This window comes from Molothrus ater, chromosome 7 (assembly GCF_012460135.2).
Source record: "Molothrus ater isolate BHLD 08-10-18 breed brown headed cowbird chromosome 7, BPBGC_Mater_1.1, whole genome shotgun sequence".
NCBI classification, from domain to species: domain Eukaryota; kingdom Metazoa; phylum Chordata; class Aves; order Passeriformes; family Icteridae; genus Molothrus; species Molothrus ater.
The window spans coordinates 13,036,969-13,060,029 of NC_050484.2; the positions used below are offsets into that span (position 1 = coordinate 13,036,969).

The 23,061-nt window shown below is 38.5% G+C and overlaps 1 protein-coding gene across 2 annotated transcripts in view; it reads right to left on the reverse strand.

Moving 5' to 3' along the window:
* The window catches only part of PARD3B (par-3 family cell polarity regulator beta), a 394,298-nt gene that overhangs the window by 126,214 nt on the left and 245,023 nt on the right, over positions 1–23,061 (reverse strand). For both annotated transcript variants that reach the window (XM_036386687.1, XM_036386685.1), the window contains 2 exons: positions 12,703–12,906; positions 11,517–11,745 (listed from right to left, as the gene is read on the reverse strand). In XM_036386687.1, coding sequence (XP_036242580.1) covers positions 11,517–11,745; positions 12,703–12,906 — 433 coding nt within the window. The remainder of the gene's footprint in view (positions 1–11,516; positions 11,746–12,702; positions 12,907–23,061) is intronic.

A 23,061-nucleotide genomic window follows, 5' to 3' on the forward strand; every position in this document is an offset into this window, starting at 1 on the left:
GTCTGTGCTCCGCTTTCAATTCCATACAAGTGCATGGACAGCAGTTTACAGCATAATGTAAGTTTTCCACAGGAGATCTAGGGCCAGCAGTGATCCTTCTTCCCACTATGACAGGAACATCATCTTTCAATTTCTTTAAACTCTAGCCTAAAACAAAAAAAGGATTAAACTCATTCTCTCCAATCTGAATATCCCCACAAGACAGAGTAAGCTGGTATTTAAACCAGAATAAATGTTAAGAATGAACTAAATAAATATACTTTTATTGGAGTAAGTTTGTTAGCATATTTTAGACTGTCTAAAATTTGGTGTGTTTCCAATTAGACCACTAGAACATATATTTTGTATGAGTGTGGCTTCCTTCCTGCCCTCCAAGCATGCCAGAAACATGTAAGTCTTTGTAAAATACTCAAATATCTCTAAGACACAGATTTTAAATAGTATTTTCCATGCAGGAGATGCAATAACCCGTAATTCGCTTCGTTTCAGCACTGGGGACTAAAGCCAGTTATCCACTCAGAATTAGCAAGCTCACATTGCCAAATCAGTTTTCTCTACTCACTGGGTGCACAGACTTCCCGGGCAAGTCAACAAACTGTGCAGTTTGGAGGAGCAGCAGCACCAGAGGATTTAGAGGTTCTCAGAGTGGCCAGGGTCAGCATTCATACCACACGTAGGTAAACACAACTTGCACCGTGCAGTTACTGAAATCAGCAAACATCTGACATGTAGGGAGAGAGCAGCTTACACCACTGCCATAGGCAGAGAGAATTCAAAGCAAATCTATACCTAGAAATTTCTCTTCCTGTCTTCCTAAGCCATTTCAGCCCAGAGCTCCTGGAGCTCTGCCTGATCCTGCCTACAGCACCCTCCACTCCTGCAGATGACTGATGGTTTGGGAAGCTACAAATGACAACCAAGCTAAAATAGCCTAAGCAGGAATTAATTACAAAAGAGATGAGGCAGAGGTCTTCAGAGATGAAGAGGTACATTAACCTATTGCAGCACTTACAATCATGATAATCTGCTGTTTTAAAGGGAAGAAATATTTGCTAATTTATTTTTGAGTAACTAACTCTCTGGTGTATCTATACACACATCTAGTCACTAAAATTAATCTGCAGCTATATTGTGGAAATTTTTTCTCAGAAGCAGTGCAGTTTGGTTTTGTGAAGTCTTCATTTTGATGAAGATTTATTTAAAAACTTGTATTTTACACTGTAGCCTGTATCAAACCAAACAGACAAAAAATAAAATCACTAATTTAAAAACATGAATTGCTAAAAAGACTAAATGAATAAAAGTGAGCTTCCTTGAGCGTCCTTCCTTGCTGTCTGTCAGGGAAGCTGTCTGTTTGGGAGGCTGAGCAATCCAAGAATGTGTGAGTGAAAACAAACACTTCCAACCACAGATGAGGATATGGAAAGTGTATTTGCAGGGGGTGGGGGTGGACATAAAAAGGAAAGCTAACTTCTTTGAATTGTTTATTTCCTCAATCTAATTTTAATTAAAACCAGAACATTAGGATGTCTGTTATACTGAGCTACTGTAATACAGATTTCCACATTAGAGGATAAAAAGCTAAACACAAAGATGACAGAGGCAGAATGAACAGTGCCTGACTCATTGCTCACTAGGTTTCTTTGGCTAGAAGGAAAATAGCAAACAATAGTGGCCTTCTGTCACCAGATGATAGCTTTACAATTCTATTTACACATTACTACCAACCAACCTGATGATAATCTGGGGTTAGTGTGGGGCCAGGTATTCACTGCTTTCAAATAAGGGACAATGAATGGCACAGGCACACAGTTCATTACTTCAAACCCAATACTGGAGTTAAATGCAAAAGAGCTGATACTTAATGGCTCGTGTATCTTGTACTAAATATACACAGAATTTTTAACACACAGAAGGGGACAGGTTTTTTCATGTCAGCATTTGGCTAAAATTTTATATTTACCCTGGTTGCTTTTTTATTCATTAGTCATTGTTTCTTCTCCACAACAACAACAAAATAGAGCAGAAGTGGGAAGTTGCAAGAACAGAAAGGGAAAAAGGAGAAGACCTCTTCATTTTCACTCCTAAGAATTATTCCAAGACCTCTTAAAGAGCAAGATCAAATTCTCTCACATGCACCAGGGCCAAGACAAGATCCTGGAGATTTCATTTTCACTGAATAAAGGCAGCAAGTGGGGAAGATTCTTTGAATGTAAACATTTTTGTGAGGGGAGCACTTGATAGCATAATTAAGTGGTATGGTAAATGCCAAACAGCATTGTGACCACTGAGAGATCAGAGCAATTGCTGCTCATGACAAAGTGCAGAGTAGAAGCAACTCACACTGAGGGCAGAGCCCAAACTAACTGCTGGGTAAGAATCAATCCTGCACCTTTGCATTCTCATCCAAGCAAATGAGGAGAGGTGGAGGTGAATGGGACACAGCCAAATGCAGTGCAGAGCAGGAAGCTGTGAAGAGCTTTTCTCACTGCTGTTGGACAGAGATGGAAAACAGGAGCTGGGCAGAAAGGATGTAAAGACTTTCTTCATCCTTCATGTAGCTGTGCCAGTGCTCATGCACACAGATGGTTTGCAGAAGAGGCAACTCTCAGGGAAGTTGAAAGCTGTGTAAAACACTTTGTGCCCAGACTCACTGCAAATGTTGCAGTAGAAGGAAAAATGCTGCTGGTACAGGCTGGCTGTGAGTGCTTGTGGCTGCTCCCAGCAGGTGACCACACTGGCCAGGTAACACAGAGCAGAGTGGGAAGGGAACAGAGCTGGAGCTGGCGTGGGTAGGGGGGAGCACTCAGAACCAGGAACCAGTGTGAGCCTCAGGAGAGACTCACATAATCTGGAAGCAACACAAGCCCAAGCAGAAAGGGAAGAAATTTCTGTGTGCTTATGTCTTCAGTGTGCTGTGTAGTAAGCCAGCAAATTTTAGACACTGCTCCACTGAGTGGATTTAAGGTTCATGAAAAGATGACATCCCACATAGGACTTTAGTGAAGGGGGAAGATGCTGCCAGTCTTCATGATGACAGAGTAAGGCCAACAAGAGGAATAATCTGCAGAGGAAAAAATAGTTTGCCCATGGCAAATTTGAAACAACAAATTTTTAATTTTTTTTCAAGCAAGAAAACATAAAATCAGGGTAGAAGATAGAAAGCCAGCTTTAATTCTAAGGCATTATATTCCATAAAGCATTTCTGAAGGCGAGAGCATCTGTAGCTAGGAGGTAGTACAGAGAGAATGAAACCCCACATCACCATCACATGCAGTAGCAGCAGCAGGAATGGGTATGGAGAGGAAAATTAGTTTGAGAAAGTCCTATGAAAGCTTACTACTTTTTCATTTTCTTAAGAATAAAACTATTTCCCTGCTACACTGTTATAGAAGTAACCAGACTGGTTTTTAAATGTATTTATAATTTTTAACAGGTTTAGCTGAACAATGATAATACAAAGCAGAGAGATGTTATTTTCATTTTTAGAAGCACAGAGGATAATTTTTGTGTAAAAACTAGGGCTCAGAGCAGTGGAGTTAACCAGTGATTCTTGAGAAATCAGTAGCAGAGCAGGCATTTGAAAGAAAGCCTCTCTCACAGTCTCTCCTAAACCTTTTCCTATCTAACCCCAAACCTAAAACTTCTATCTCCTAAACCATCTCTTCTTCATTTTCTTTCAAAAATCCCACGTGGAAATAAAAAAGGGAAGAAAGAGACAGAGTAGTTCAAGGGGTCAGGTTTTTTCTAAAGCTAGCATACTTCATATGCTCTGAAATTGTGACTACCCCAAAAGGAGCTTTGTTCCTTTTATATGTCAGCAAAACAAAAGGTCAGCCTATTGAAATATTGGTCAGGTCTGACTTTCTTCTATTAATAACAAGTAGAGACACATTTTTTAAAGTAATAGTTAAATAAATGACCACATGTCTGCAATCATTTCGACTTAAAATGTCAACTGGATTTGAGATGCCATGTGCATTTAATCAATGACTCTGCACTATAATATAAATATTACTTTAGTTTGACTGTGCTGTGTGCCATAAATCATAATTCAGTGAGATGAGTACATTCAATTTTCTCTACAGATGGCTGTTAATGGCAATACCTATTAAACCAGCACCCAGCAGCACTCTGTAGTTAAGGAATCTGTCAGGAGTCCCCTTCTGTATCATTTCTCTGTTAATTGTTGTCTCCCTCCCTAACCCCTCCATTTACCATGGTCATGTTACAAGAACTACTGATTCAGAAAATAAGCAAAAACCTGTTGTTTCTTTTGTTATTAAGGTAGAACTTACACTCTACTTATATTCCTGAGCAAAACTTTGTATTCATTGGTTAAAATACAGCACAGGAAGCCTTAATTCAAATATTTGTGGGCATGACTTTAAACCCTCTAGGACCTTAAACCATAATGCATCTGTACTACCTACAGAAACACCCAATGTCCTACAATTTATACAGAAAACATGGAATTCAAGCTTTATCCTCAGCTAGATTTTAGGAGGATTTTAGAGCAAGGAACAGCCAACTCTAGTGAATGATGGATGAATACAGTGCTGCAGCGTTCAGTATTCTCCAAGAATACACTTTGCTTTCTAGGACTCTTCTTGCAGAACACATTTCCTGAGAGATTAGAGACAGACACTTAGAAGAAATATGCTACCTCCAGAAAATACCTGGAGTTTACTTTTAGCAGTTATGGCATGCACAGAGGTCAATATTAAATAGGCAAGTATCCATTAAAGAAGAATTTAAAGTTAATCCTCACAGACAAAGCACACTGCCTTTTTTTTTTCTTTTGCTTAGTAATGACTTGAATAATGATATTTCAACTTGAAGTGAACATGCAAGTTTTTCACAAAAAGCATGCTCCTTGCAAACAGTTTGCAATTTCAAGTCCTTTTAAATAGTCAGAGGGAACTTTCTGCTCTGATCTGTTAAGTAAATATAAATCTTGTTATCCAAGTTCAGTAATGAGAGTGAGGGGTCTATTCTTCACTGCACTTGCATACATCTAACGTTAATGAGATTTATGCATGCATATTAAGGGGAGAACAGATGCTTAATTAAACAAATCAGCCTTTAGTAGGCAGTCTGCATGATCATCTTTAGTACAAAACCCCCTTATTTTCTCTGCTTTAGTCTGACTATGAATGCAGCCAAGGAAGAATTAATATGGTGAGGGAAATAAAAAGTCGTACATGTAAAATGGAACGTTTGGTTTTTTTAGTTTAAAATACTTGACAAATTTGCGCTAGATTAAATTGACTAGCTATATCCTCTCTCTCATGTTCTTATGCTCTTTAAAGGAAAGTGGAGTTTTATTTACCAATTTACCTAAATGAAAACTTTATTGTGCCAAAGGAAATCAAGGCCTCTATATAACTCATCTGCCTCATTAACTGATGCTGTCTTTCAAATACACATCATCCATCTCAGATAATTTTGCAACTGAGAACAAAAAATCTAAAATAACTTTAGGCCTAATTAAAACACAATTTAATCTAGTTGTGGGGTTTTTTATCTATCAACATCCATATTGATTTCCAGCATCATACACAGATAAATACATTTAGAAGTTATATACATCACCTCTCTCCAACAAGTCACATCTTTATTATTTGCTCCTTCTTCATCTACTGCTACCTTTCTTCTACAACACTCAACTTCTAAGGGCAACAGAGTAGAAAAAAAAATCTCTCCATAAGTTATCACAGTGCCACACTTAATGGAAGTCAATATCTGTATATTATGCTATCTACTCTGCAATACCATTACAGGCTCAACAGTGCTGGTTGTAAAAAGTATCATTCGGAGCACAAGGCCTATAATAGTAGTAATGAAAAAAGGGTCATTTCTGTCTTCCAACTAGAATGAAAAATTAAAATCACTAAGGCACTTAGCTCAAAGGAAAATTGGCAAATTAAAGGGACAAAAAATAAAATATTCATGGCTCATATTGTGAAATGGAAGGTAAATAATTTAAGATGAACTATTATGTGGGAAATTGCACTCTTTCTGAAGAGCAAAAAGCAAATCTAACTAATACACGCATATATATTCCTGCTTCCTGGGCTTGCAGTTACACGTATATGTGCACAAATATGCAAGTCATGGTTGAAGTGGGGGATAGAGATTTTCTCACCTATACTAATTTTTAAAATATTTTATAGTGAAACAGTTGAGTTGACAAGCACTGCTTTATATGAGCAAGGTTGGTTGTATTTTCTTCCTGAGTCCAGCCAAGAATTGAAGACTGAATGAGAGTGCTCTCCCACTGCACTCCACTTCAGCACAACTCTTTACTCCAAGTCACCAATTACATACTTGCTCTTAGATTTTTATGCCAGACAAAAAAATTATGATTTCAGCCTCCTGGTCTCTGCCTGGGGGAGCTACCTATTAAAATGCCATTGGTGTGGCTGCAGTCCATTAGCTATCTTACCTTCATATCCATAAAACTGAAAGGGCTGCCCAGAATTTTTACAATCACTATTCTGGAAAAGGTAGAGAGAGCCATAGACTTATGTTTATTATACTCCAGCACTGTAACAACCAGCACTGCTATGGGATTAGGATACAGAACTGCAGAGGTCACATTTCCCTGGTGATTTAAAGGTTCAGTCTTCTGCCAACTTAATTTAGAAACAACAAAGCCTACCTTTGTTAGAAGACAGTATTTTGATAGTTTTTCAAAGCATGGCAATTCAATAACTATAGACCACAAATTTAAAATCTGAAATTCATCACCTAGCAAACCAAGGACTATTTTAAAAATTTTTATTATAAAAATCATTATATATTATTATAAAAATTTTTATATTATTATATTTAAAAAAAATTATTAACCTCTTGGTTAGATCAGCTTTGCATCCTTGGTTCTAAGTGACAATCCATTTTGCATTAGTGTTCAGCATCAGGGATTTCTAGCACCCTGCACCAATGGGTTAATTAACCCTTCCAAACAGCCTACAGAGCCCTCCTCAAAGAGCTTTTTACAGTTCTAAGCAATGACACTACACAATACCTCTTTTTTCAAAGCCACAAATATGCTGTTTCACTACAGTGTTTCTCCTGAAAATACTGAACATCTTCAAAAAGAAGTACAGGGAAGCTCATTTGATGTGCAGCAGTCTTCTAAGACTCATGGTGCCTGGAAAGAATCAGTCAGCACAATGTGAGAAAAGGGATGAGCCGCCAAGAATTAAATGTGGCATTGTGCAATCTTGCTGCTCTCCTCTTGCACAGAACTCGGTATTATTTCTGTTCTGAAAAGATTCAGTGTAGATGCTAGACAGAAGCCTGTCCCTGAGACTGAAGTACACCTTTAGTCACAGCTCCACTATTGAAAGTATTTAATATACTTGTTTTCTTGATACACAGTATCAATTTACTGTTCAGTCTGTTGTCTAGTGATGGGTTATTAGTGAACAATGACAGCATGATGTGCCAGAAAACATCAAAAAGAAAAATATGTAAAATACCCCTCGGCCAATGCTACACAAAACCAGTTGAGACTCAACTTCTGTTGTTCTTTGGACAGCACATAAACACCTTCAGCACTAAGGCAGGCAATATATGCATCAGAACCAGCCAAGGAAACAAAGCACTGTGCAGTCAGCACCACAGTGAAATAGTACTTTGGATTATAGAGATTTTAACCACTGTCATCTGCATTTCAAACCTCCAGTACATTAACCTACCTTGCCCAAATGCTACAGCCATTAATATGCTGCAGCCAAGAGTTTCAGTTAATACTGAGTGAAAAAACAGGTCTTTAAAAAAAAACAATGATTACAAAAATAAAAGCATGATTTCTTGATGGTCTCCCTGAATCACAGTCACCTAAATAAAGCTTCAATCAAGCAAAAGCTTAGCAGGAAAGCAATCATTCTTCTTTTTGTAAGTGTAAAAAAAGACCAGGAACTACAAGTAAATAGCAGCTGAGCAACAGATGAGGCACTAAGTGAAATCTGTTAGCAACTGCTAACAGCTTTGCTATTTTCTGTTGTTAAATTTAAAAAAAAAAGGCAAAAAACCAATGCAGTCGCAATTCCAATATATTCAAAAATCTCAGATGCAAAAGACTAAAGCTCAACAATTCTTGTACTACAGCTGAATACCTGGATTTGGTTTTAATATCTTGAAATGCTTTGTTATTGATTATAAAGCAGAAGCCAGCCAATTCACATAGCCACTATATCAAGGTAAAGCTTCTTACAGCTGTATGTGTGACCCAGCAAGCATAGCACAAAAATCCCACTGAAGACAAGTAGGACATTTCCAGCAGCTGTTTCAGCCTCACATTCTACTTTTTCTTTTGTCCTTTACACCTGACCCCATGTCATTCACCAGAAAATGCATGTGTCTTAATTAGCACTGAGCTTTCTGGCAAGATCCCTCATTTTCATTGTCCTTCTGGTCCTGGAGTTTTCACCACAGATGCTCAGTTCCTACTTATCTCAAGCCAATTTTGACATGGGTTCAGCAAGTCTGTTTTTCTGTTTGGATGCATCCCATAGCACAGCAGAACCATGCAGGCACAGCTGAAATAGCTCTGAACAAAGCTGCCCAGGAACTGCAAACAGCATGAACTTACCAAAGTGGGGGTTCCAGCTCCCAGCAGGATTCGTCACATGGCTGCAATCACCAGACCAGTTGAAAAAATTCATGACATTGCCTGGTCCCAGGAATAGATTACCTCTTCTCACCTCTGCCACTTGCTCTAATAACTTTTTTCATTTCTTTGGCTTTATCTCTCCTGTCAGTCTAACAAGGCTTCTGTTCCTCCTTTTGGTGGTCTCATACATGGGGGATTCACAGCACAACCACCACCATAACTATAAAATGCACACTACAGATTTCCTTCTCCACCAAGCTTTCTGCTCCACTACAGTGTTTACATTTCCAATGTCCCCCATGTGGCAGGTCCCCTTCCCAATTTAAATTCACCATGTCCAAAACTGGGCTCATCTCAGTTTCTAAATACTTCTCCCTACTTCTTTCTCTTAAGATACCAAGAATTAGTAGCCACCTTGCCTGCTGCAGAAACTCACAACTTTTGTCATCTTAAACTTCTCTCTTCCACAGATGTTCTACCAAAAAAACATGCCAGTTTCATTCCCACAATGTCATAAAAAAATCTGGATGTTTCTTTCCATGCGTGTTGCTAAAATACTTATCATTCAAACCTGCTCCCCATCCCTCCTAACATTTACCCTTCACATCAGTACAAGACTCCAGTTTGAAAAAATACCTCTTGAATCTAATATTTAGTTGGTATTTGATCTGCTCTGAATTCCACTATTAGTTCCCTATTATTTCTTTTAAAAACATTGAGATCAATTGGTTTTGTTTTTCAAGTCATATGTGCCAGTTTCTGTCTGAAAAAATACCAGCCTGGATTTGCTCATCTTGCCCAGGACATATGGCCCCCAATTATTTCATAAATGCACACTGATTGCTCTTGTTCATGCTCTACTTTACAGGCTTGCAGCCTTCTTTCACTTCTGTCATGGCTAGTATTCCCTAATACTCTCACCTTTTCAGGAAGGAATTTCTTTTCAAGTTTTATAAATTCTGGAAAGATACACCAACAAGGACACAGAACCTCTAAAAACCTCTCAGCTGAACTGTTACTTCTTACCTACTTCTCCTTCTCTATTACAACATGATGCTTCCATCTTTGCTGTCTTGTAGAGATTTTCAGTGGTGTGGGATAGAACTTCCCATTCTGTGCTGCCATACAGATAAATATTATTAACACTGTCAGCTGGGAAGACTATCTAAATCAAAGACAAGGTTATGGAAAGAGCAGATGTATAAACCTTGTGTACTACCAAAATGTGGAATATGTTCTGAAAGAGGGAATCACAACAAATGGAAACCTGTTGTTCCCAGCTTTGCATATTGACCATTATCAGAAATTCTGTCAACTACAATAGCTTGTTTTGGATTCTAATGTCATCCCATGTTCTTTCTGGCTCAGATATAATATCCCTGTAAGACTTTACAATTCAAACTCAGAATCTGCTATGTATCTTTGATACATTAAGCAGTACTTATCCTTTTGTCAGACCTCTGTGTCACTCCCCTCCTCTTTCCTACTCATGTCAAAGAGCTGAAAAGAAGAATGAAGAGAGATATAAAGCTTAAGACATACAAGAGAGTTTTTGAAGTCACCCTCCTAATTATTCAGTTTTTGACTACCCTTCCATGTTAAGTCTAATTTCTTTAAACAATATGAACACAAATGCATGGCAAAGCACAAGTGTGTGTACACACCTCCTCTGCTCCTGAAGAGCCCATTTGAAAGCAGACTGGTATAGCCAGGTATATCTTATGAACACTAACAACTGTTGAAATCATGCACATCTGGCACACAGGCATGCCTGAATATTTTTGACAGTGTCTCCACAGTGTTCAAAAGTTGATAGGACAATTGCTGATACATGGAAGAAAGTCAGCTAAAACCTTCCATATTAATATAACACAAGTAATTTTACTCAAGAGAACATAGTGACACAAAGTTGAAAGGCAAGTCCATACATTATATGTCCTAATGAACACCATGATCAGTGAATGATCTTGCAGCTACATTTCTTAGATTTCTATTTAAATGCATCCTTGCCTAAGCAATGATTGTGGTTTTTGTATATATGAGTACTGTCTACAATACAGCATGACAAGAAACACCAACAGCATCCTAAAGCCTTAAGTGTTCAGTGCCATGAGTAACCACATGGTCCTTTGGTTTAATCTCCTCCATGTGACCAAAATTTTTCATCCCATACTATGTATTAAATGCAAAGAGCTACTTCAACACTTAAAGACTCTACAGAGTCAACAGGTACTGGAGGGAAGGGTGTCAGCATTCAGCACCTGAAGCACCAAAGGCTCCAGCAAGAGCAAGGAAACAGCCTGAAGAACTCTGCCGACTCAGAGTTTACAGAGCCACGAAGAAAAAGCCACAGCAGAAATCCAAACACTTGCATGCTGGGCAGGGAGGACAGTGAACTTTTGTTCACTGCAGGCAATGCCTGAAGCCACGAAGCAAAGATTTTATCATAGGTAGTGGCTTTCAGTGACTGCAAATGTTAGTAGACCTTTTGCAATAGCACAAGAATTCTGCTCTCACTGCAGCTTGTGAAGGGAGCAGATAAGAAAGGGAAGAGAAGGCAAAGGTCTGGGCGTGGGAGCAGGATTTGTTTTACTCAGAAATATTCCCCACAAATCCTTCCCCACCAATACATGCTTGCTTTAAGCCTAAAACCTTGAATCTTTTCTGACATATGGGAATGCATTTCAAAGGCACAAAAAGACATTTTGTCTGCCAAATGTCTTCTGCCGCAGTTACAAGTTTGGTGTAAAAGTATAAACTGCTTTCTTTTTCAATAACATAAACATTATTTGAGTCCAAGTGAAATAATTTTTCCTCTACTTTATGAGAGCATCAGTTGTTTCCTATCTTATAACAAGAATGGGTGGCTGTTTTGCTTTGTAAAATGCCATACCTCAACATGACACCAAAGCCTTTCTTCTTTTTCTTTTCTGGATCTTCATTTTCTTCCTTCTTTTTCTTCTCTTTGATTTTAGACTTGCCCTTTTTCTTCTCTTTCTCCCTACTTTTTTTGTCCTTTTTTGCTTTGATTTCTGCATCTTCTATTTCAGGGTTCCCTGGAGGGGCAGATTCCACATTTTGAGCTTCTTGACCACAGTGAGAGCTCTTATCAGAGCCACCATCTGCACAGAATGAAAAAGAAGCAGTGAGGATGGCTACGGGCCACTGAAATGCAAACATGTGAAATACAGCAAGAGTGTCTACCAAGAGCTCAAATGACTCACACACTTACTCAGTTAATTGAATAATTTAAAAAGCAGACTAAGCAGATCTAGTGGATTCAAACAGATTTGTATTGTAAATTAAATGCAGAGTTATTTTAATGAATTGTTTTCTAATCATTGTTCCTGATATGAAAATCCTGATACAGTAAAGCACTTGTTCTCTTTGAAATCTAGCTTGTTTAACCACGTGCTGGGTTTCAAACACAGAGCTTACTTGAACAAAGATTCTGGTGACTGGCAAAATCAACCTATGGAACAAAATGACTTCATTCACTCCCTGGAATCTTTCTATTCTAGTGGCTGAACAAGAAATGGATAAAATGTACTGTCTGGCTGGAAAAGAGCCGTGTTCCTTCTGTGGGGGGGCTCAGGATCCAAGCACTGTTTTACGCCCCATACTAAAGGAGATGTATTTCCAGACTAGGGTCTATAAAACCCATAGTGACAGAATGAGCAGCAGGGTGCTATCAATACACTGCCTTATCTACAACATGAAACAAATTTCCTGGCTGGAAAAGGGGGAATTGTAAAACAAGAGAGATAATTTTTAATGTAATCTGAAGAAAGCAGCTGCTTCTTGAAGTTGAAAAACATAATTATTTAAGGATTGAGTTCTAAATCCTCCAACCCACCCCTGCCCCAAAGGAGATCAGTGAAAGACTTTACACTAAACCCAGTCAAGGTTGGATGGGATACTGCAAAGACAGCTCTATTCAGTGCAAGATGTGAACAGCTTTAAAAATGTGATCAGTTTCAATGGGACTAAATCACTGGCTCCTGGTGCTCCATCGAGCTGGCCGTCAGCAGTGCTAAGTGAAGGTGGCTCCCTCAGTCAGTGCCATCAGCACAACATACCCTCTTCATCCTCAGGTCCATCGTAAGACTTGTCAATGGCAGCTCGGAAGCTCTCGTTGCATCCCCGGCCCCGCACCACGTGAGGCCTGGGTCTGTGAAAAGGGAGTTCATTCTTCCTTACTTCAGCCACAGCAGTCTGAAGACTCTCAAGAGAACTGGACTTCTTTAATCCCAGAGTAGGACCAAAATCTTTGCCAGAGGAGTCTGGAAAAGAAATGGTTACGTTTTTATACCAAAAACCAGACAGAGAAATTAAACTAGTCAGATACGTTTAATTGTGTACTTTATTACTTGGGGCCTTTGAAATAGTATGCAATCAATGTAATTTGTTCTAAAAATAACATCAAGTTAAACCTAGTTCAGCAGATATCCCCATTCAGACTTGGAGGGAATGGCACATAATTTACAGACCTGACAAAGCGATGGGCCATAGCTGGCTCACTCTGTGCCACTGTAAAGCCCACGCCAGGGATGAGAATGGGGCTGCTTCCTCCACCTTTGCCAGTGATGTCCAACTGGACAGTGCTAACAGTCTCTGTCAGCGTTATCATTAGCACTAAGGAGAGCATTATCTTTAGACTCACAAAAACAAACACTGCTACACAACAAGTGCTTTGCTTTTTAGAAGGAGATAGGTTGTATGAATGGTTGATATTTTCAAACACATTTCTTCTGAGAGAAGATACATTATTAGTTCTCTCTAAGTTTTACCCAAACTTTTTCTTTAAGCTGAAACTAGTGCTATGATACCAACATGCACAGCAGCTTTTTCAAGAAACAAGCAAAGCATAGGTTAACATAAATGATGTTGCTGTTGCTGCCTCATTCCCTGATTACAGGCTTAAGAAAGCACTTCACAGAAAAACAGAGGAAATACTGAGTGTCCCAAACCTTCTCTCTCTTTAGACGCTTGACTATATGATCTTAGAAAGGCTTTATTTTGTAGCAGCATTTGTGTTAATTAGTATTAATAAAATGATAGTGGAATAGGTAAAGAACAAAATTCAATGAATAGATGCACTCCAATCAATGAAGAAATTCAGAGCTTAATTTAAAAGCCTTTGTAGCATCTACTTAGTTTTTATATGGCAGAACACTAAATGTGTCTTAGAAACACTGAGTAAGAGACTGTGCCTTGCAATATGCCTTCTGTCTTTGAGAACTCAAGTGCTTTTGCTTTCAACTTTTAAGTAGTACTAACAAAAGGAACAGGAGAACATAAGATAAGCCCTTCACCTCCATGTCCATACTGTAATGCCTGAAGGGATTCAAGGGTCACAGAAAAGACAGATATGTTAGTATGATTTACTGTGATTTTAGCAATTCTAGAGTGCAAGTAATTCTGAACAGCATGTTCAGTGAATTCTTAAAAGCAAAAAAGCTGAGAATTGGCACCAAATAGAGACTTGTCAGTAGTGCCTACATAAAGCAATTTACACTTCCTTTACTTGCAGACTGATATGTAGCTGAAAACAAGTAGGGGATTGGAGGTGTTTGTGGAGAGAAACAAGTTTAAGGGAACCCTGGATGCTCCATCACCCAGTGCAACCTTCTTCTGTTCCCTAATTGCCATTCTGGAGACTACCATTATGGACAAATTAGCAAGTGCTAAAGCAAAGTTAGAGGAATGACCTGCACAGAACATAAAGGTGCTAAAAATCACTAAAATCTTGTGCATCAGTAGGAAGCACTGTGCTGCCTATCACAGGCTGAGAAGGAGAAAAACCAAGGGAAAAATAATGGTGAGGAAAAAGGCCAAGTGAAAGGCATTGATGAGCAGAGGAAGCTCTCTCAAGTTTCAGTCACCAGCCAGCCTTGGTGGGCTGTTTGGCAGGACACAGGGCACAGCAACACACTGGCAGAGCTGCTGGTCCCGGGCAACCCAGCAGGCAGCCAGGCTGGGCTGCAAACCGAGGGGCTGGGGCTGTGGTCTGGAGGCCCTGCAGGCAGTGGGTCCCCAGCACTCTGCTCTGAGCCTCCTGGGAGGAACAGCGACCGGGAATGGCTTCAAGGCGACTGCAGAAGGGCTGGGCATGTCCCTGCCTCCAGCAGGGCCATGAGGGCCCATGGATTTGGGAGGTCCAGCAGCCAATGTTGACTCCAGACTGCTGCTACAGCTGCCTGGCTGGCCAGAAAAGTACAGAAGTGCTCACAAACACATCCCAGTGCAAGCTGTACTACACTCAATTACTGCTCTAAGCTCCATTACCTGGAAAAAAAGTCTCAAGTTAAATGCTGGTTACAGCCTGTTTATACAAAGCTGAGTCAGTTCCTCAGACTGGAAGACTGCAATGTATGAAGGCCATTCCTAAGAAAATCCAACCAACACCTGAAATTTGGAGGGAGGCACTCATATGACACATGTAAGAGACAGCAAGCTGTGTGCTCAGCCTCCCCACACACACTGGGACTCAGCCCGAGCACACTGAGCTGTCCTCATTTGTTCAAAAACTGACTGAGAACCCTCACTCACGGATTGGTATCGAGCATTCAGGTGACCCATTCTAAGACTGTAATAATATGGTATGAAATTTCACTAACAACAGTGAGAACTTTTTATTTTTTTACAATTCAGCTTTTATTCCTTTTCCCCCCCTTTCATTATAGAGCTGCAGTAATCACTTATTAGAGCACAGCTAAAGATACAGGAGCTAAAAAGCTTCCCTAAGCAGAGAGACCTGGCCCCTGCTTTCTGAGCCAGCATCTATTACTGGATGCTTTCCAGAAAAATGCAAAAAACTCCATAATGGACAAGGACTGCATCCCAAATTGGAAAATTGCCTCCCCCTGCCCACACCAGTACCTTTTTCATTTCTGCAGACCTTTAGAACTGCTGTAAGCCTGAAAATGTGTTTATTTATCTCACGGGTAAAAACCCCCAAACCAACAAATAAACAACAAAAACCCTCTCTTATCTTTTACAAGTTATTAACAAGCATTTCTGGGGACACATGGTGTAAGTCTATATCTAGCCTTACCTGGATTTTTAATACAAAAACATAATTTGAGAATAAGAAACTCAGCTGCTCACTGTGTTAAAATGTTTCTTGTTATGGATTTTATATTCTTGAGCTCTTCTTTTACTGCTTCTTGTAGCACAATGATAAAAAGCCAACTGAAGCATCCACTTTATTGTTTTTATAAATGGTGAATTACTTTACATATATCTCCTGAATTTATAAGAGAAAACAACAGCTGACATCACTACCTGCCTAGACTGGCTGAAATCAAACTGCTGGCTCTTAGATGTTATCTGTAACTGATCATCCTTAACTGAAAGATAGTGTTACACGTAGTTTAATTTTCTGCTCCATGCCAACATGGCTAACACAGATTTTTAAATTCTTAATGTACCAGTTAAAGTAAACGTGCTTTCTGCTCTTTTACTACTACTATCATTAGTCAGGTCTTTCCAATATTATCTTTTTCCCACATCTGCACATTCCTTTCTTTTTTTATAACCCAGCTGAAGGAAATATGCCAAAAGCAAGACGTCAGTCATGAAAATCAAAGGGAAACAAATGACACAGCACTGTGGGCAATGCAAGCCACCCCAAAGGCACATACAGAGGGAATCAAAATGAAGAGAAGCCATGAATCACTCTCACTCTATACGAAATACAACTCCCAAGACACCCTAAAGAGTAAACATTTTATATATTTATCATTAACTTTATTTTCTAGATAATGTTTCTTCTTGAAAACCAAAACTACAGGAATATGCCTAAAGGAGAATACTTAGAGGAACATATTTATGTGAGCTAGACTAACTTACTATTTACATTTTGAAAGGCACAGTGAGGTAAAGAAAAACTATAAAGGAAAAGGGAAAGCATTATTGAGACTGAGAAAATACAATAAACAAAAATTTGTAACAAATTATAAATAATTTGATTCTGTTTTTGCCAGTTCCCTAAACACACAGAGTGCTGGTTCCTATTGCAGTGCACATAGTGGAGGTTCATGTGGTCCTAGGGAAGAGAAAATAGTTATGAAAACAATGAGTGTTCTACCCTATGGATACTGGGATGCTAGGGAGAACATTGGACTACTTTCAGCAGGCAAACAATGGTTTGAGCATGAAGCACTGATGGTGGCTTCTTCAGTGGCAGCACTCAGAGGGAGCTAATCCAACAGCTTTGAAGGAAGCAGGTACAGCTCAGTGCCTGCTCTGCTTTGGACACACACCTCAGTAGCATTCATGATATTCAGCTTGCGCTCACTGAACTCAGGCCTACCCCAACCTAACAGACCAACTCCTCACTCTACAAGATTGCAACATCATATGGTGACAAATTTCTTCATGTTCCATTCTTTCTTAACCATTTGTTTAATGTAGTTTCATTTATTTCTGGTAGGATTCACAGTATGTGTAACTACAAAGGATTTTTTCCTCTCACTTATATTTTTATATTCAGATACTCCTTCAATCATCCACCAATTCAATGCAAAGAATGATTCAGGAAGGAGGAATCTGAAAGTCATTACATCTTTTAGCTTGTGATTTTCAAATGAAGAGCTTTAATATAACATTTCTGTAGAAAAGTCTTAGATCACATGGTAGCTTTTTCTTCAACACTAATTTATACAGGTGACATAGAAAAGATTAAGGGTTTGATGAAAAGCAAGAGAAGAATCACTATCTTGCACTTATATATTAAAGACAAGATATACAGTTTTGCTCATTTAATACCTCAATCTAAGCATTCCAGATAATAAGCAGAAATACTGAACACAGAACAACCCTGCAACTGACAGAAAAACAAAATCTAATAAACAGAAATCAAAGCATAGGAGAATTTAACATGTTCTCTGATTGTAAGAGACAGCTACAGTCTTCAGATTTACAGATATTTCAATCTATTTTACTACATATAATGATTGCAATTTAGCCTGCATTTGCAAAAACTGCAATTTCAGCTATGAATAATGACAGATCACAATTTGGGGCCCAGAAGGTATGTTGAGCCTTAGCCAGATGAAAAAGAAATGCTGGCAACAAGGCAGCCATTAGGCAAAAAGTGAAAATGCACTATTGTCATCTTAGAAACGCGAGCTGGTGTCGCTGTTTTCTACAGTCTTATCACTAACAAACAACAACGCTGCAATGAAACGTGCTACTATTTCAAAAAGAATATGTATGGCATTAAACATCTGAAAAATGCTAACAAGTTTCCCAGTGCATTAATATTAAAGCTAAGAATTAGAAGCAAAGGCAGAGGTTCAAGCAAAAGCCTCAGTGAAGGGGCACATGCACTTCCCAGGTTAGTGCTAAATGTCAGACAAAATGCAGCCAAGCCTGTCTTTGCATAGAAACCCTGTGATCTTATCTGCTGAAATAATTATTTTTCTTCATCTGGTTACAGAAGTCTAACCTCTTACATAACCTTGCAGTTCACAGTATAGCTCTGCATCCAGTGCAATTTTCCTAGACATCTGAATCCCTCTTTCTCCAGCAGATTCCTGCCCTCCCTCTAGTTGGCACAAGCTGAAGCACTTGCCCTCCAAACAGGTCCCAACACAAACCAAGCTACTTCTCTTGTACAAAGCAGGAGCTTTCTCCTCAAGGATATTTATGTATAAACTGACTTGAGATATAGGTGTTACAACCTGCTAGAGGAAAACTGCAATGGGAGAAGCAATGCAGACAGGAAAGTGTCCAGTTTTTAGAAAACAGGATTCCCCAGTGATTTCAGGCACCTTGTAAATTGATCAGTCTGGAACTGAGTAGTAGCAAAAAAATTCACAGTGCCCTGTGATTGCTTTATTTCTGCTTCCACACCTGCCCTCTGAAAAGGTCAACCATTTAAATCCAGCTTTAAAAGATTGGGAAATGTGACACTTTCTGAGACTAATTGATATAAATTATGCTTCTCAAACTAAACCAACATTTTTGTTCCCAGGCCAAAGTTTAACATGAAGTAAAGAGTCCTTGCACTAATATTTAAACAAAGTCACTTCTGACAGTATGAGGCTAACATCTAGAGTGTTACCTTTTGATCTGTGGGACAGATGGGGAAACTTCTTTAGTACTGGAACAGAAGAAAGAAAGCTAAAACTTACATTAAAATTATAGTTATGATCTATTTTGTTAAGTCTTAAGCCTACTTTGAAATAAACTGCTGAATTATTACTCAATCTTAGTCATCAAGTCTGAAATAATATTTTTAAAAATTACTAATTTAAATGAGAAGTAACAAATTAGAAGAATGCAAGAAGCTCATATTAAGCTTTGTGTTTACATCACTAATCTAAAGCTTTTTTGAGTCTTTACAAGTGAATGCAGAAAGAAATTTGAATCAATCATATTATTTATAATTCAAAGAGTGGTAAGTCATTTTTATGCATCAATTTTTGGCCTGGGCACATTTTTATAAATACTTTCATAAACCCCACATTAAAGATTGCTTTAAGCGTTGTTTGGCGATTAATTTAGGTGAATGAAACAAGGAAGCTGATTATTGTTAAAAAAAAAAAGCCAAGGAAGCAAAGAAAGTACATTTCAATATCACCAATTTAACTTGCAATTAAAAAAAAATCTTCCTTATCTGTGAACCTTAAGCCTAAGAAAAGATAGATTTTTAACAAAAGAACCAAGAAAATAATACCTTTTGCTAATCATGGCATTGCTTCTGTACCTGCCCACACTTTGATCAGTGAATCCTACATGCCTGAGATATTTATGAGCTCTTTTTATTGCTAACCCCACCACCACCGAGCTGCCCAACAGCCGCTCTAATTTAAGATGCTCTAAATATTGTTGCCATGGGTGACACATGAACATGGAGTAAGGCAAAAGCTCTGCTAATAAAAAGGCTTTCACAGCATTTCAGTCCTTGCTCATAAGTAAAGTTAAAATTTATGGCTTTTAAAATACTGGATCTGAGAGAGGTCAGGTTAAATGGCTGCTAGTAATAAAAGGAATCAATATGCCACAGCATCTGAAGCAGCCAGCAAACTAAATAAACACTTCATCCAAATCCACTTGGCCCTGAATTAAAAGAACATAAAATACTGTATTTATTTTGTTTGCCCTCCACCAGCCTGTAGTTTGCATCACTACATCCGCTAGAATTCTACACAGAGCAAGCAACAAGCATATGTTGGCCAAATAGCAATTAAACTGTGTGTCAAGGCTAGGAGCAATTAACTGGGCATTAACCTTATCAGGGAAGCACTTCTGGATTAGCCAGCTACAAACAGGCAAACATCTCAGTCTGGGAAGATTCTGCAACATGTATTTACAAAAGCTTCAGAGGACTCAGACTCTCTGTCTCAGGCCCTACAGAGTAAATGAGCTATTTCCAGTAATAACCCTTAATTCATAAGCCCTGAACAAAACCAGAATCACCTTTCCCAGTGATTAGTGCATCCTATTAGCATAGGAATGCAAACCAATTTGTTCCTTACAGCACTTTATAACAAAGCAGACCAAATGAAGTAGTGAATTGCACCTTTCACTCCTCATCTACATTTGGTTTGGTTTATAGATTGAATTCCAGGAGAATTTATGAAAATCTATTTTCTTCTGTTGATCTACTTGTATTTCAAAGGAAAGTGCACAGGTTACTTATCAGTGTAAGAAATTAATGCATGTTTTGCTTGAAGTTACCAGCAGATAAACTATAAAGAAGGTAGACATACACCTGTAATCAATCTATCTCTATTAAAATACAAACACAAAGGCCATTCACAAAGTCATGCATATTTTTTAAATGGCTTTGTTTATGAGTTCAATAATATTTGTCTTCAAACAGTTTTGAAAAGTTCATTTTAAAAATCCAATTCTTAAATGGGAATATGCAGAATTTTGTCAAACCTACTATTAACTAAGAGAAAGAGTTATCTGATATCTGACATGGTTGAGACTCAAAATCCCTGCAGAATCTGAAAGGATTATGGAGGTTTTCAGGAAAAGTCCTCAGCAAAGGTTCCTTTCTATTACCTACTGAGATTCTTAAGATCATTTGAATGCTTATAAAGTTGATAGCAGTATTTTATTACAGATTCCTAAAAGCAGAATCTATAGCTGTACTGATACTGGGACTTCAACTAAGCTTCATTTTATATGCTTCAACTTTTTTCTCTTTTTTCCCCCTCAAACTATCCTCTGTACTGAAACTTCTTCACTCGCGCTCATTACGGAGATGAAGATTATTTTTAGAAAAACAAAAAGCCTCTTGCCACATCAGAAAAACTAAAGTGGGAAAAATTCTTCCATCTGGGTAATAATTTTTCCCCCTCTATTCACCAATAACTCAAAATGGACTGAAAGGAAACCTTTCAAGCTTTATGTGCAAGTACGCTGTGAACCAGATTCTTCACTGCAACTTTTAGGAAGGAAAGCTCACTTTTCATATCTACATTCCGTGTTCTTCTAACATTAACCAGATCTGGGCATACTTGTATTTTCAAGGCTTTCTTCCACAAAATGAGTCCTTAGGAAAAACAAGGCCAATGCGTGGACCTAATGGGAAGGGAGTTTTCCTCTAAAGAGCTCCAGCAAAGGATTTTGTTAAACTGTTCTGTAGTGAGCAGACACAGAGTCACACCCAGTAACATCTGGCTGTCTTCTGAGTTTTTAACAGACATGAGTCACAACTGGATTACACTATTATGTTCCCAGCCTTGCTTAAGAAAACCCCAAAACCCAACAAAATACTGCTTTAGCCAAACTGGTTAACTTTAAGGCCTAGTCTGTACAATTTACTGCATTACACTTTATATATGTTTCAGCATCTGTAAGAGGTTTGCAGCTCCCGTACTAGGCATGTCATGATGTGTCATTTTAATGGAAAGGTTGAATTTAAAAAAAGAATACTGACAAGGATAAAAGATATTCTAAATAAAGACCATTTCATAAATCTGTGTTTTTTGAAAACTTGTTACAATCTTAGATGTTTAACAAATGTACACTTAGCCTTTAATATCCCCCAGGGAAAAGGGAACCTCCCCAGACCTCTAAGTTTAGTTTTTCCTGCAGCAATTTTCAGTATTCTCAAGATAAAACACTATTAATTACCAAGTTATGTATTTAGGATCTTTTCAATATTCAGTTCTGCATTGGTACAATGTGTTTAAATAGCAAATTAGAAAAAAACCAATAGAATTCCTGCATGGAGCAACTTTGAATATGATTTGAATAGCAAATCAATACAAACTTTTCTTACTCATTTGTCTCACCTGTGTACAAATAACATTCCTCTGTTCCCTTTCAGTAGCCCAATAAAAGGAGAGTACATGTGAAGTGTAATGCACACACATATGTGCCATGCACACACATAACATGGCACCAGACTGCAGAAATGTTGTGTCAAAACAGAAGAAAGGGTCATTCCAATTCTTCTTGGTAGTGTCCCTTATCAACCAATGCAGATATTTCTGGGAAAATTACTCAACTTCCTATCCTAAATTATGATCAAAAATTCCAAATGTCTTCAGGATGGTAAGCAGCAGCCACAGTGATACTGCAACCAGGACAGCCTGGCTAAGCACAGTCAAATGACATTTTAATACAGACAACCCATAGCATACCTTAGAAAAAGAAAAGTTTCCTCTAAGCTGGGACTCAGTATTACCAGAAAACACATCATTCTGCTCAGTGATCCCATATAATCTTGAAGAACAAACCAGAGTCTAGCTACAAGTAGATCAAGATAATCCCGTCCTTGGATAATCAGATGCTTAAACAACTCTGTCAGAAAACTGCTACAGTGCCATTGATCAGGTGCAAAACTCAGTGCCCAAATTCATCTCCTTCAGTTACTTGCTGGTTGGATTCTTGAACGAAATTTCAAAATCTGGTACTACAAAGGCTACTTTTCTACAGAAACAGGCAGGTTTTTCAAATAGACAGCAATCCAATCAAAATGCATCAGTACAGTGAAATATCCTAAATTAACACTGAACTCTAATCTTCATGTGGAACAGTTGACAGCAACTGCAATTTTCAAGAGGCTTAATCCAAGATTGAGGCCTACCTATGCTTAAGGGATTCCAGAAGTAGGACAGGTTGGTTAATTTTCAGTCTGGTTCAAGCCTGGTGACCAAATCCTCAGCTGGAGTAAATGAGCACTTCTTTACTTTTGTCTGCTATCTTGTACCAGCCTGTATCTGTCTTTTGATCACTGTACTCTGCAAGAGCCACATGTTGGCATTACATCCCTGCCCACAGAGAGGCCTGCAACAATAACTCATTTTACCCAAGTTACAGCATGAGTGTCAGATGTTAGTAAGTTCAGCCTGTAGTAGATTCAAAGTAGTGAACTGTAGATTAAAAAAAGCTTTTTGTTATTTTAACAATCCAGAAAGCCATACTTGGCTACACCCTGGTCTTGCTAAAAGAGTAAGAAGAAACAA